This window comes from Chiloscyllium plagiosum, unplaced genomic scaffold (genome assembly GCF_037043375.1).
Source record: "Chiloscyllium plagiosum isolate Xiang-an unplaced genomic scaffold, Cpla_swu_hap1 HiC_scaffold_12, whole genome shotgun sequence".
Taxonomy (NCBI): Eukaryota; Metazoa; Chordata; class Chondrichthyes; order Orectolobiformes; family Hemiscylliidae; genus Chiloscyllium; species Chiloscyllium plagiosum.
Genome location: NW_028270150.1, coordinates 45710761 through 45725668, shown reverse-complemented (window position 1 = coordinate 45725668; position 14908 = coordinate 45710761). Strand labels below are relative to the sequence as shown.

General features: G+C 37.9%; 1 protein-coding gene across 4 annotated transcripts in view; it reads left to right on the top strand.

The window, feature by feature from the left end:
- The window catches only part of casr (calcium-sensing receptor), a 102413-nt gene extending 89414 nt beyond the window's left edge, over positions 1-12999 (top strand). For 3 of the 4 annotated variants that reach the window (XM_043700978.2, XM_043700976.2, XM_087992761.1), the window contains 2 exons: positions 2020-2143; positions 4865-10835. In XM_043700978.2, the coding sequence (XP_043556913.2) occupies positions 2020-2143; positions 4865-6276 (1536 nt within the window). In that variant the 3' untranslated portion in view covers positions 6277-10835. Of the gene's footprint in view, positions 1-2019; positions 2144-4864; positions 10836-12817 lie in introns of those variants that run through there. The other variant, XR_015758852.1, reaches the window with a different exon arrangement.
- The last annotated feature ends 1909 nt before the right edge of the window (positions 13000-14908 follow it).

Genomic DNA, 14908 nt, shown 5'->3' with positions numbered 1-14908 from the left:
CAAATATAATTAGCTGTTTTGCTACTACTAATAAAATTACTAATTTACTATTCTTATGTTTCCAAACAATGTTGAAATTTAATTTCAAACCACATCAGTATTTAATAATACAGACTGGGACAATACTCAGACACAATTTATAATATATTGTTTGTACTGATTTGTATTTTGTCTCTCACAAATCACTTACAACACCAGACTCAAAATCTCAAATATTTAGCCTTTGGTTCTCCATTCAACACAATATTTCTACAGTTCATTTGACATTTGAAATCCTCTTAACCATGAAAACTATTATCACCTTTTACCCTGGTTGTTCTCCCTTGGTTTAGCCATTCACTTTCAGTACTGGCTAGATGACATGAAGCATCTTTAAGTTCTGCTCTCATCTCCTAATACTCTTCATTATTTTAGAATCAACCTGGAATCCAAAAGTAATCCCAACTTATTTTCCCCACTGCAATTTTTTCAAATTTTGTTTCCTGTCACCTCTACCCGAACCTTCGACAAATGAGAGCTCACAAACTTCTTGATTACCAAATCTGAGAAACCATCAAATCAGCTGCCACAGCCACTTCCCTCCCTTACTTGAGTCCAAAAGGCCAAATTTCCTTTAACACTCTTCCATGCTCCAGCCCTGATCTCACATTTTCCTCTTCTTTCTTTCCTGTCTCCAATCATGTCCTCTCTGAGCTTATGTTATCCACAAGATCCACCTACTTCTGTCTGGTCCTTTTTCTCAATAAACCTCTGAGTGCCCAAGTTTCCTGCTCATCTCCATGTTAACTCACATGGTGAATATTTCTCAATCTTCAGATACTTAAATATTCCTTCTTCACTTCTCTTAAAAATCAACCTTTGATCCTTCTATCCTTGCAACTTAACATCCCACCTCCAACATTTCTCTCCTTCCAAAAGACCTAGAACATGTTGTTACCTCCTCAATCAATTTCTGAGGACTACATATTTGAATCCCTCTAAACAAGTTTATGTCCTATCACCAGATCAAAGTGACAAATGTCATTATATGTAACTGCAACAAAGGTGAACAGACTCTCTACCTCCTTCTCGATCTATCTGTTGCTTTTAGCACAGTTGGTCACATCATCTTCCTCTGAAGCCTCTCCACTGTCATCCAGCTGGGTGAGCTGTTCTCATCTAGTTGCATTTTATTGATCTAATATTTGCCAGATCACATACAATGGATTCTTCTCCACCTCCTGTAAGGGTATGACTACTGTCCCCCAAGAAACTATCATTGACTGCATCCTATTTCTTATCTACGCAGTACCCTTCTGTAGCATCATCTAAAAACACATCAGTTTTCCTCAATGCACTGATCACACCCAGATTGAACATACTTGATTTGGCCTCTCAATTGTAAGATGAAGTTGTGAACACCACATTTAATGTATAGAATTTTCTTCAATGGAACAAGTCCACGTGGAGATAATTTACCAAAATTAAGACAAGTATCTTTGACCAGTACTTTCAACCAAGAGTTCCATTGTTCACAGTTTTAACAAATAACCACATCCATAGCAACAGTTCAACTGACGTCTGTGTTTCCGATATTGGTTAGCAATGTAGTGACAGGCTGTGAAGACTTTTTGTAAAACAATAAGGAACATGCAGAATTGAATGGAACAATTCCAATTTCAACTTCGCCCAAATTGCATATACATAAAATGTACATGCAGGCAGTTGCTTTGAATTACAACTACAAAGGAATTGCACATAGACAAATGTCACATATGAATAGCAACCTAATCTACTTGCAGAATAAATAGAGCTAAAGCTGCTGCAAAGGAATAATGTTATATGTCAGAACTTATTTCAATGGAAAGAAATTTGACGGAAAAACTAAATATTGAGTGATGGATCCATAGAGGGAAAAAAGCCTGGCAGTGAATTTATATGGGGAAACTCCCACAATAATTATAAATTCGACCCAAAGAATTTTAATGAATCTGCTCAAAGTTTCAATATTTCTTCTTTTTTTTAAATTTACATTCCTAGGTGCCTTTTTCAAACTGCAGTCGTGATTGTGTGCCTGGCACCAGGAAGGGGATAATTGAAGGGGAGCCTACCTGCTGTTTTGAGTGTGTAGCATGTGCAGAAGGAGAGTTTAGTGATGAAAGTGGTAAGCAAAACTATTAGTTTTATTACTGTACATGTGCCTGTAACTGAAACTGCTGTCCTGCATATATGTTCAAATCTCAGAGAGTTCTGCCTTCAGAAACATGTAAACTGAAATGCAGATAGTATAACTGACATGCACTTACATCTCTGCAAGGATCAGCAAATATATTTACGAACATGGAAAACATATAAACAAGGAAAAGAGCGGGCCACTTGGCTCTTTGCGTCTGTTTTGCTGTTCAATAAGATCATGGCAGGTCTAATTTTAACCGATTTTACTGCTCCTCGGATGCTGCCTGAACTGCTGTGCTTTTCCAGCACCATTCTAATCTAGGGTCTAATTTTAGCCTCAACTCTATATTTCTGCAAGGCTCCAATAGTCTTTAACTCCTTGGTAGGGACTGAAGGAGACTGCTTTTGCAATGCTATTTATATTTATGACAGAACTACTAAAGTATATAGAGAAGAAATAAATCACAGCTGCACCTGAAAAACAGGCATTTACAAATGTGAAAGTGACCCCCATATTTTGTTGGTTTCTGCAGAATATAAATAAAGGCTTATAAATTTAACCTTACCTGACCTATTAATATCTATAGCCCATTTAATGTCATATTAATGCCGGGCTGTAGCTGGGCAAGCAATCTGCTCGCTTGAAATTTATGCTGGTTTGTTTAAGTATATAAATCTGTTCCAAACAAATTATTTAAAGGTGGGAAGAAATATAGTAAAATTAAAGAATTTATTTCAGAATACTCCACATTAACCAAAGATTCTACCATTGTTTTATCTCATCTTCCAAATTTATGTTACGAGCTGTCTGGAGACTAGTAACCTCTTTATTAAAGTGGATAAAAGCAGGGGTTCCAGGGGACTTACAAAGAGAATAAAGCCACAAGATTCCTTTGTTTTTAATAAATAACAATAAACATTTGAACAGTAATATAATCTGCAATGCATGTACAATTTATATTGCAAGGTTTGTGAAGGTTTGTAGCTCAGGTTGAGATTTAGGGTGTAGGTTTGCTCGCTGAGCTATAGGTTTGATATCCAGACGTTTCATTACCTGGCTAGGTAACATCATCAGTGGCGACCTCCAAGCGAAGCGAAGCTGTCGTCTCCTGCTTTCTATTTATATATTTCTCCTGGATGGGGTTCCTGGGGTTTGTGGTGATGTCATTTCCTGTTCATTTTCTGAGGGGTTGACAGATGGCATCTAAATCTATCAATTTATATTCTAAAACCCAGAATCAACAATTGGTAAAATATGAGTAATGGACTGCGATTAAGCACCCCACAGTGCACATAAAATAGCAAATGTAACCAATGCAGTATTGTTCTGCAATTACCCCCATAAATTAGTTATGACATGGTCGGTCATCAAATCTCATGAAACTTAACAAGGAATTCTTTACTTTTCATTTCTTCCTTTCTGCTAATCTGGCCCTGCAATTCCCTTCAGTTTCATTGTGGGCAGCCTCAATGAAAGCTCTGTTCTGGTCAATCACCCTCCCTTCCTGGATCGATACTTCCCTTGAATCCAGAAACTGCACTCCAATACTTCATCACAGGCTGTACTCCAGCTTTCAACAAAATCTAGCTTCACCTCTCAATTTTTTCCTCAGCTCTAATCTTGCTCAGTCACATCAAGCAAATACAATTTATGTATTTTACAACATCCAGTCTTAGCTGTAGTGAAGTGATAGTACTAGTGATACTTTGCTTCTTATTAAATGTCCATAATTCCTGGGATATTTCCAGAACCTTGACTTGACTTCTAGCTCCCTATTAACTCCTTGAACTTCTTCTTCAGATGTAACAACACTGAGACATTCAACTGTTGTGCACAGTCTTACTGAGGCCCCTACAAACAAAATCAATGTAATTCAGTTGTATTCCCAGTTGTGTAACAAGGATTCTATCTTTCTCTTCCTTTCTCTCACTCACAAACTCATTCACTTCCCCATTGCCTATAAGCTATGAGCTCTTCTTCAGTGGCCAGTGAACTATTCTAAGGGACCTATTGAAAACCTTGCAACTAGTACCATCTTTATTTCTATGAAGAATTACATGTAACTGATTTATTTTGGAACATCCAAATGCAACATCCCTTTGAAACTGAGTGTGCCTGAATGTTACTTCCTCATAGAATGCTGGCTTCTGCAGAATATTTAAAAAAGCTTATAAATACCAGGATTCATCACACTAACAACTTTGAAGAAAACAGATGTGAAATACACAGATAACGTAGAGTCAAAGGAGGAAAGAATACAAACTGAGACATAAAACAAGTGGAGATGAGAAAACACAAACAGAAGCCTTGCAAGGAATTGTAAATAAAGTTGTAAACAAAACTGACTCATTTGCAATAAATGCATTGGGATGCAGAACATTTGAAGATTTAGTGAGGACAGACCGGATAGCCAAGCAGAACTTATTATAGATTAAAATGTGAATAGCGAAGAGCAGGTGATTGATACTATTGTGATGCAAGTAGGTGGTCGGTGAACCAACTAAATCACATAAAAATATTAGTCAACCTTAAAACCCAGCTAAAAGATGAGGAAACGTAATCCTTACGCTAATGATTGGATAAGATAGCAAGGCAAACTGGACTGAATATACTCTTGCACTGAGTAAAGAGTTAATGCTTTGAAAGTTTAATTGTATCAAAGAAATAACTAACTATACTCAATGTTTGTCATCTCTTCTCTTCCTTTAGATGCAAGTGCATGTACAAAATGTCCCAATGATTTCTGGTCAAATGAGAACCATACGTCATGCATAGCCAAGGAGATTGAATACCTGTCATGGATTGAACCTTTTGGAATTGCCCTGACAATATTTGCCATTCTAGGAATACTGATGACTTCCTTTGTTTTAGGAGTATTCATTAAGTTCAGAAATACTCCTATTGTGAAAGCCACTAACAGAGAACTCTCCTATCTCCTCCTCTTTTCCTTAATCTGCTGTTTCTCCAGCTCATTGATCTTCATTGGAGAACCTAAGGATTGGACCTGTAGATTGCGTCAACCTGCTTTTGGAATCAGTTTCGTGCTGTGCATTTCTTGCATTCTGGTGAAAACAAATCGTGTATTATTAGTCTTTGAGGCCAAGATCCCAACCAGCCTCCATCGAAAGTGGGTGGGCCTCAATTTGCAATTCTTACTTGTTTTCCTCTGTATTCTAGTGCAAATAGTTACTTGTGTTATCTGGCTTTACACAGCACCCCCTTCAAGCTACAGAAACCATGAGCTAGAAGATGAAATCATTTTTATTACGTGTGATGAAGGTTCATTAATGGCACTTGGTTTCCTCATTGGTTACACATGCCTCCTTGCTGCCATTTGCTTCTTTTTTGCCTTTAAGTCTCGCAAGCTCCCAGAGAACTTCAATGAGGCCAAATTTATTACCTTCAGTATGCTCATATTTTTCATAGTCTGGATCTCATTTATTCCTGCTTATGTCAGCACTTACGGGAAATTTGTTTCAGCTGTAGAAGTTATTGCTATTCTTGCATCAAGTTTTGGGTTACTTGGATGCATTTATTTTAACAAATGCTATATAATTTTGTTTAAACCATCAAGAAATACAATTGAAGAAGTGAGATGCAGTACGGCTGCCCATGCTTTTAAAGTGGCAGCAAAGGCAACTTTGCGGCGTGGCACCTTGTCTCGCAAGAGGTCTAATAGTATTGGTGGTTCCACTGTCTCCTCTCCAACATCTTCAATCTGTAGCAGAAGTGCCCATGATGAGCAAATAACCATGGAAATGCAGAGATGCAGCAAGCAGAAGGTCAGTTTTGGAAGTGGAACTGTCACTTTATCCCTGAGCTTTGAGGAAACTGGAAGGTACGCAACTGTTAGCAGGAGCATGAGGAGGAGAAATTCAATGGAAGCCAAATACAGCGATGATTTTTTGATGAAGCATAATGTTTTGATCCCTCTTCAGAATTGTGATACAGGAAATGATACACGGTGCAAGACAATGGGAAACAATGGATCAGGAACGCTTGAGTCATTGGATGGTAGCAAAGAACATGCCAAAAATACAGAAGATATATCCTCCAACACTTCAATAAATTCAAGAAACCTTGTTGATGGCACCATTGTAGATAATGCTATAAATTCTTAACGATGTAGTAATTCAGATTGTTCCTGTGGTTTTGTGAATTATGGTGCAAAATGTAAATTTTGCATCAGAAATGAAAATTCAAAATTATACCTAGAAAACTACCCAATTCAGAACATTCAAATATTGTTGAAACTGAGAGGTACATTAGAAGAGCAGCTTTGTCCTGGCAGGAGAGTCCTGGATTTTCTATAAGAATGACATACACATTTTGAAGCTTGCATTTGGATTTTTTCAGTAATGCTTCAGAATATGTCACAAGGATAGAAACAGAAAGAAACAATCACATTAACCGGAATGGACTCTGGATCCACAATTTTAAATCTTTATTCTTTCAAAGCTTGCCATATGCCAGAGACTAAAAAGCCCTGTATACTTGAAAGATCATTAACGTTGTGATTGTGTAAATTTCTGTATATTTGCAAGATGATATATTGGGTCAATATATTTAAGGGAATCCACATAATTAAATAATGAGTGATGACCTGTCGAAAACACAGAGAATCTTTTGATATCCATCAAGGACGTTTATGCTGTTACAAAAATGAGTTGCACCCATGCTATAGAACTGCTGCAGTAACAAGTTGTTTATTTAGCATCATAATGACAGTTACACTACAGAAATGCAACAGCAGTGTTAAAGTTCATCTGAAGTGAAGTCCATTGTTTTAGTAGAAATATGGCTCTGGAAGCAAGACAATGTCATCAGTGATAATGGGTTATCATACTGTGTTTCCATGGTTATTGTTCTCATGTTACATTTATTAATTCAGTTGTAGTTTAGTGTTTCAACAATATCCATGCTGTAAGAGCAGGAAGGGACAAATTTGATTCCGGGTATTAGGAATTTGAGTGATGAAGAGAAGCTGCAGAGGTTGGGTTTGTTTTCTATGCAAAAAGGTGACTTTTATGAGATCATACTGAAGTCTTCAAAATTATGAAGAGAAATGCTGAACGGTTCTTTTATAAGATGGCACAGACAAAATAACTAAGAAGGTAGAATTGAGAAGAAACAACTTTTCCATTTTCAAGGTAATACCGTTGTGGATTAAGTTACCAAGGAAGGTCATTGAAGAGGAAACCAAAACTTGTTCAAGAGGCATAAAATACGTTTTCTGGAGAGAGAAAGGATTCATAGTTTGTGAAAAGATTTGTAGCTCGGGTGCTCGTTGCAGACGTTTCATCCCCTGTCGAGGTGACATCCTTAGTGCTTGGGAGCCTCCTGTGAAGCGCTTCTGTGATCTTTCCTCCAGCATTTGTAGTGGTTTGAATCTGCCTCTTCCAGTTGTCAGTTCCAGCTGTCCGTTGCAGTGGCCGGTATATTGGGTCCAGGTATAAAGGATTCATAAATGTGATTAAGTTTTTTTTAAACAAGTAACCAAAAAGATTGAGGGCAGAGCAGTAGATGTTGTTTACTTGGACTATAGTAAAGCCTTTGACAAGGTTATGCATGGTAGCCTAATTAGTAAAGTTAGATTACATGAAATTCAGGGTGAGCATGCCAATTGGATATAAAATTGGCTTTGTAGAAGGAGACAGAGGGAGGCCTGTAACCAGTGGTGTCCCCCAGGGATTAGTACTGGATCCATTTTTGTTTTTCATTTATCGAAATGGTTTGGTTGAGAAGTTAGGAGGTTAGTAAGTTTGCAGATGACATCAAAATTGGTGATATAATGGACAGGGAAGAAGGTTATCTAAGATTACAAAGAGATCTTGATCAATTGGGTCAATGGAATGGAATGGCAGATTAAGATTAATTTGGATAAATGTGTGGCATTAATAAGGACAGGAGTTATATAATTAGTGGTAGGACCATGGATAATGTAAAGAGACTTCGGGCTTGAGGTACCTAATTCTTTGAAATTTGCATCACAGTTAGACAGGGTGGTTAAAAGGTGTTTAGCGTGCTGGCCTTCATTGTTCAGACCTTTGAGTATAGAAGTCAAGATGTCATACTAAGGTTGTCCAGGACGTTGCTGAGGCCTCTTTTGGGGAACTGAGTGTGCTGTTCTGGTCATTATATGAAGGATATTATTAAATTGGAGAGGGTTCAAAAAAGATTTACCAATATGTTGCTGGGAATGAAAGGTTTGAGATACAAAAATAGGATGAAAGGCTGGAGACTTTTTTCACTGGAGCATAGGAGGTTGAGGGATGATCTTATAAAATCATGAGGGGCATAGATATGGTGAATAATAAGGGTCTTTTTGCTCGGTGGGGAACTTCAAAATAGAGGACATATTTCTAAGGTGAGAGGAGAAAAATTTTAAAAAGACATGAGGAGCATTTTCTTTACAGAGAGAATGAACTGCCGGAGAAAGTGGTGGACTTTCAATGTTTCAAAGACATTTGATAAGTTCATGAATAGGAAAGGTTTGGAGGGATATGGGCAGGTGAGACTAGTTTAGTTTGGGAACATGGTCAGCATGGACTGTTTGGACTGAAGGGTCTGTTCCCATGCTGTATGACTCTATGACTGCAATTCATACTGACAGATGACATTTGGTGTTTTCAAAAGAATTAGTGCTTTGGAAGTGATGGCCATTTTCAGTCTCTAAAAAATTGAAAGTCATCTATGTGGAGTGCAATATTACTTTAGTTTGCTACACCAGCACAGTCCTGCAACATGAATTAAATTATTTTTCAGTTCCAGTATGAAGGCCAATGCTGCTTTTGACTTATTGATGCTAAGACAGATTTGTGATCCTGTGATATTATAATACTGACAATAGAAAAATAAAACTCACTTTAAAAAGCTATAATCAGCAGCCGGTAACATCAAGAAAGGAAGAGAGAACATGAAAGAAGATCAAGATGTAAAGAAGCCCAGGAATGAAATCTCATGGCAAGATGCAATGTGAGCAGTAAAAATGTATGAACAATTTATTTTCTGTTCTATAGCTGATCTTAATGCATGTGGGTAATTTGCTGGAGGTGAGTTGTAATATTGCAGCAAAAAAAAGAGAAGTGACTCTGTACAATATCACAGCCTTGTTCAAACACAAGTGTCATCGAGATAGGATTGATGTGGTTCTATTGGTGAGGTGTATAGCTTGTGTACATCACAGACTAGACGGAAGATGAATGATGGCTGATTTTTGAGAGTAGTAAAGTCAGAGGAAGTGACTCCAAAAGTCTTCATACTTGACAGAATCAAGGGCTTGTGTGAGATCGGAAAAGGCCTTATTTATGGTTGGTTGGTCTAGAGACTAGGACTGCGTACTGCAGGCACTTCAAAACAGTTGGGAGATGCCATTATTTGTGCCTTTGCAAAATCTAATAGCAAGAAAAGTGATCTAGCAGCAAAGTCTTCTCCTGAGCCAACATGGACACATAGAGGCACTAAATACTTTGAATTAGCTGTGCTGGCAGGGACATATCATTTGAATGCTTGCCATCAGACTCCCAAAGCAACTGCACCACTTATAACTCGGCCATAGCAGTAAACCTCTAGGAGGACATCAGAAATGTTTTACGGTTTTTTTTTCAAAACATCACTGAAGGGGTTAAACATATCCACTGAGACACGTAACTGACCAAAATGGGTAAAGTTCATTCAGAAAGCACTGAATATGTCAAATAATGTCATTGAGAATGTGCTGTGGCAAAGTCGAGGCATCAAAGGGACCGTGCAAAACTCCAAACAAGCCATTTACTCACCCCTTCCAGTAGTATTTGCCCTTTCCTTGGCAGAGCCTGCGTTTCAGGTATTGGATTCATCAGCCATCCCAGCATCCTTCAAACGAGTGTGGGAGAAAGTCAGGACTCATGAGACTATAATAAGTTATTGGGGATTCAGTGAGATTGAAATAAAAGGTGAAACAGAATAGCAGCTAATGATAGTGGTGATCCACAGGCAGAATATTGCAATGGTAATTATGGTGTTCCATCAATGCAAGTCTGATACTGAAGTAATGTGACATTAGTGTGACAATAGTAATGGTAATGTGAGAATGATAAGACAGCAGAATGGAGCAGTTTAACATTAATGAAGCATTAGTAATGAAGGGGTATGACACCAATTAGGTAATGTTCATGGAACAGTTGGCAATTGTAAGATTGATGAGGCAACAGTGACAAATAGCATAAAATTGAAATTATCCTATCACTTTCACCTAGAGTTTATATGATGTGCAAAGTCTGTATTTTTTTTATGTTTCTGCAGATTGACAATTTCAGATCTGTAGGATGTGACAGAATGGATGCCACAATGAGACAAGCTGAGTTGGAAGATGAAACTGAAGTACATTTATTCTATACAATTGGATAATGCTTGTTTAAAATACATGATCAGATAGTGAAACTGGGTCTCTTCCATTATGAGGTTAGCCAGGGGAAAAGTAGAATTTGAGAATTTTGAGCCATGTGAAGCTATGACCAACATTGGCAGCTGAAATTATTTCCATGCATTTATATTTGAAACTTCAAGGAACTGTAACAAGAACACGTAATGACTTTGTAACAAAAAAAATTGTTAATATTACATAAATGCAAATTGTATTTTCAACATCAAATGTGTAAAATTGTTAATTAGATAACTATATATTAAATACAGATTTATTGACAAATAGTTTTTTATAAGAATCAAAACATTTTGGAGCACTTGAATTTTTTTCTACCACTGTTCACTTGTGTATTCTTTGATCAGCTTTCTTCTTTAGAATCAATGACACATGATATTCATTTAGGAATCTTGACTGAGGTTCATTTATCTGTTTGTGCCTAGATTACCCGGTTTATAATTTTTCCTTCTTTAAAAATGGCTTTTATAGATTCATAGAGATGTACAGCATGGAAACAGACCCTTCAGTCCAACCCGTCCATGCCGACCAGATATCCCAACCCAATCTAGTCCCACCTGCCAGCACCCGGCCCATATCCCTCCAAACCCTTCCTATTCATGTACCATTCCAACTGCCTCTTAAATGTTGCAATTATACCAGCCTCCACTACATCCTCTGGCAGCTCATTCCATACACATACCACCCTCTGCGTGAAAAAGTTGCCCCTTAGGTCTCTTTTATATCTTTCCCCTTTCACCCTAAATCTATGCCCTCTAGTTCTGGACTCTCTGACCCCAGGGAAAAGACTTTGTCTATTTATCCTATCCATGCCCCTCATAATTTTGTAAACCTCTATAAGGTCACCCCTCAGCCTCCAACGCTCCAGGGAAAACAGCCCCAGCCTGTTCAGCCTCTCATTGTAGCTCAAATCCTCCAACCTTCTGTGAAACCTTGTAGAAATTTGTAAAATCATGAGGTCATAGGCTTAATGGTAGATGTTTTTTCCCTACGATGGGGGATTTCAAGACTAGGGGCCACATTTTTAAGGTGAGAGGAGAGAGATCAAGAAAGATGTGAAGGGCAAATCTTTTGTACAGAGGGTGGTTCGCATATAGAATGAATTTCCTGAGGAAATGGTTGGTGTGGGCACAATTACAACATTTAAAAGACGTTTGGTTAAGTACATGAATATGAAAAGTTTGAAGGGATATTGGCCAGGAGCAGGCAGGTGGGACTAGTTTAGTTTGGGATTACATTCAGCATGGACTAGTTGGACCAAAGGGTCTGTTTCTGTGCTGTTTGACTCTATGACTCTAATGACCAGGGTTATATTTGTGAGTTCCCTTGTAGTTCCTTAAGATCAGACCTTGAACCTAAGCATGTACCATGTAAATCATTTCATTTTTAATTTCCAGAGGACCATAGCTATACCTATGTCAAGTTTCCAATGATAATGTGAGGTCTCAATTGTACTTACACCTCCTATGAATTATAACTTAGAAGCTTCATAACATTAATTCAAGGTTGACATGCATCATCCTTTCACCAGGCAGACCTCAGACAAGAAAACATTGAAGAGCATAAAAAAGGGCACTAGAATAGAGAAATTACTGATTGCTCTTTCTAAAACTATTGCTACAATTTCTGTCTTAGCAGGTCAATTTTTTTTACTTGCCCACCCCAAGAAACGGAACAACGTTTTTAAGCAACTTTTCTGCAATTCAAAAACAAAAACAGAAATTGCTGGAAAAGCTCAGCAGGTCTGGCTGCTTCTGTGTAGAGAAATCAGATTATTAGGGTCTCTAATTCAGCACCTTGAACTATAGCTACCTATAAATTGCATACATCTATGAGACTGAAACAACTTGTGCCAATTTAATAATCTTATATCCCCACATCTCTTATTCAGTACTCCTTTGTGAATTGTTACACACTCTCAATCTGTTATCTTTATGTTCATTTCCTCTATTTTCTTGCAGGGTAAATTTGCACAAAATGATTCTAATATGTTCAGTATCAGACAGTCCTTTTCCAACATTAAGTACGCTGCACTTCAGGGTAAAGGCCATCTGGTTTTTGGAAAGAAATGTAGCTTTTATCCTGGGAAGTGGGAGGTAATGATATCCTCCAGATACCGTTTATTGACTGAGCTTCTGCTGTTATCGCAGCATCACTGTGAAGCACTATACAGAGATAAACCTCTGCCCACTTCTGTCTTTATTTAATGCCAAGGGGTAATTTTCAGCCTTTCTGTCCGACAGATTCCCACAGCAAAGGATGGCTCAGGCAGAGGAAAATTATGATGAAGACCAAAAGACTTGCTGGTGATCGTGGCTACATTATACCGCTGTCTCTCATGACAGTAGCACAAATAAAGTACCGCCAAATTGCCTAAAGTGAAATGAAATGAGGGTCCATTCAGTGCCATGATGCCTCTGTACAATCACTTCTGTTGCTCCATGTCCTCAAGTAAACTTTAGAAGGTGTATAAGAAGTGCTGATGGCAAGGTATGTGTCAGCTCCCAGGTCATATACAATGTTAGAAAATAACAGACTGATTGTTTGAACTTTGTAAATATTGCATTCATATACACTGTGCAATAAAATGGCACATTGTTATTCATGAAGGTTAATCACACAGGATAGGGTGTGCTCATTAATGCTGATGTTTTCACTCAGATGATGAATATTAGCCTGAAGAAGTAGAAACAAAGGAAAGCTGATTAATTGACATATGCTGGGGACAGATACTTGTTCAAGAGAGTTAAAAATCACACAACACCAAGTTATAGTCCAACAGGTTGATTTGGAAGCACTAGCTTTTGATGTGTTGCTTCTTCCAGGAAGAACCATTTGAAGAAGAAGCAGCACTCTGAAAGTTAGTGCATTCAAAAAATCCTGGTGTTGTGTGATTCTTAACTTTGTCCACCCCAGTCCAACACCAGCTCCTCCAAGTCTTGTTCAAGAGAGTTTATGTAAACATGGAGAAGAAAGAGTTAAGTATCTGAGGCAGAGTTTGTGACACAGGAAAGATATCTCCAGTTATAACAATTGCTGCCGTGTCCTTTGCTGCATATTATAATACTCCTACTCCTCTATGGCAAAGGCTCACTGCAGTGTGCCAATTCCAAACACTGTTATTAATCCTGAGAATTCCTAACTGCTAAAAAGGTATAGGTGGACAGAACTGAAATTCTGCCGGTACCCAACCTTCAACAGAAACAATGAGGGGCAATTACTGTAGCTTGTAGAAAATGCAATAAATCCCTAAATAAGCACCTACCAAATTCAGAAAATAATATTTACAATCTCATACTCGTTTGCAACAGAAGACTGTTACTTATTTCTGTATCAGCTGATCCTAGTTATTGCTACACCCATAATTCTCACTGAGTTGCCCCAAACTGTACTAGCAATACACAAACAAGGGACTCTCAACTGCTGTGCTGCTGGTCTCATGCTGATAGCTCCGGTCAGAGAATATAGGCTGCACTTCAGACAAAAGTCCTTTCTTGAAATACTTCTTGTTCAAAAGACTGTTCTCTGAAACATGAAATTTTCTTTTTTTGAGGAGCTGGCTGGCCTGCTATGTGTTATTTTTTAATGTAGGTTTGCTGTATTTGCAATGCTTTACATTTTGTTTTTACTTGGATAATCAACTATGAAAGATAAAGAATGCTGTTGGTTATAAGATATTACATAATGCTATGGGTCGAGTTACATGGAGGTGTATCATATCTAAAGTTAAAAATATAAGAACACAAGCAATAGGAGCAAGGGTAGAGCATAAGGCCCATCAAGTTTGTCCCACCATTCAATATGACCATAACTGATCTTGGACTGCAACTCCACTTCCCTGTCTATTTCCCATCTCACTTGATTCCTTGAGAGACTAACAATCTGTCCATCTCAGCCTTAACTGTGTTCAGTAATGGAACATTTATAACCCTATACAACAGAAAGTTGATATTGCATTTCAGGTGTGAATTCACTAAAACCCTGTGCAATGTAACAAGACCTCTTTTTTTTCTTGTACTCAAATCCCCTTGCACTAAAGGCAAAAAAGGCCAACATCCTAATTGGTTGATGTACCTGCATGCTAATATTCTCTGTAAAAGTACACCCAAGTCTCTCAGGACATCAACATTTCCAAGTTCCACACATTATATTTTTAAAAATCTGCTTTTCTATTCTATCGACCGAAGGGAATAACCTCACCGTTGTCCACTCTGTCTTTCTAGGGTTCATCTCTAGTAACTCTCAGGCTCTGTACCTGATAGTGAATTTTTGAACTTAATTGTCCCTTTTCTTTTCCTGATGCTCTTTACTGTCTTGTGATTGTTCTCTGAAAT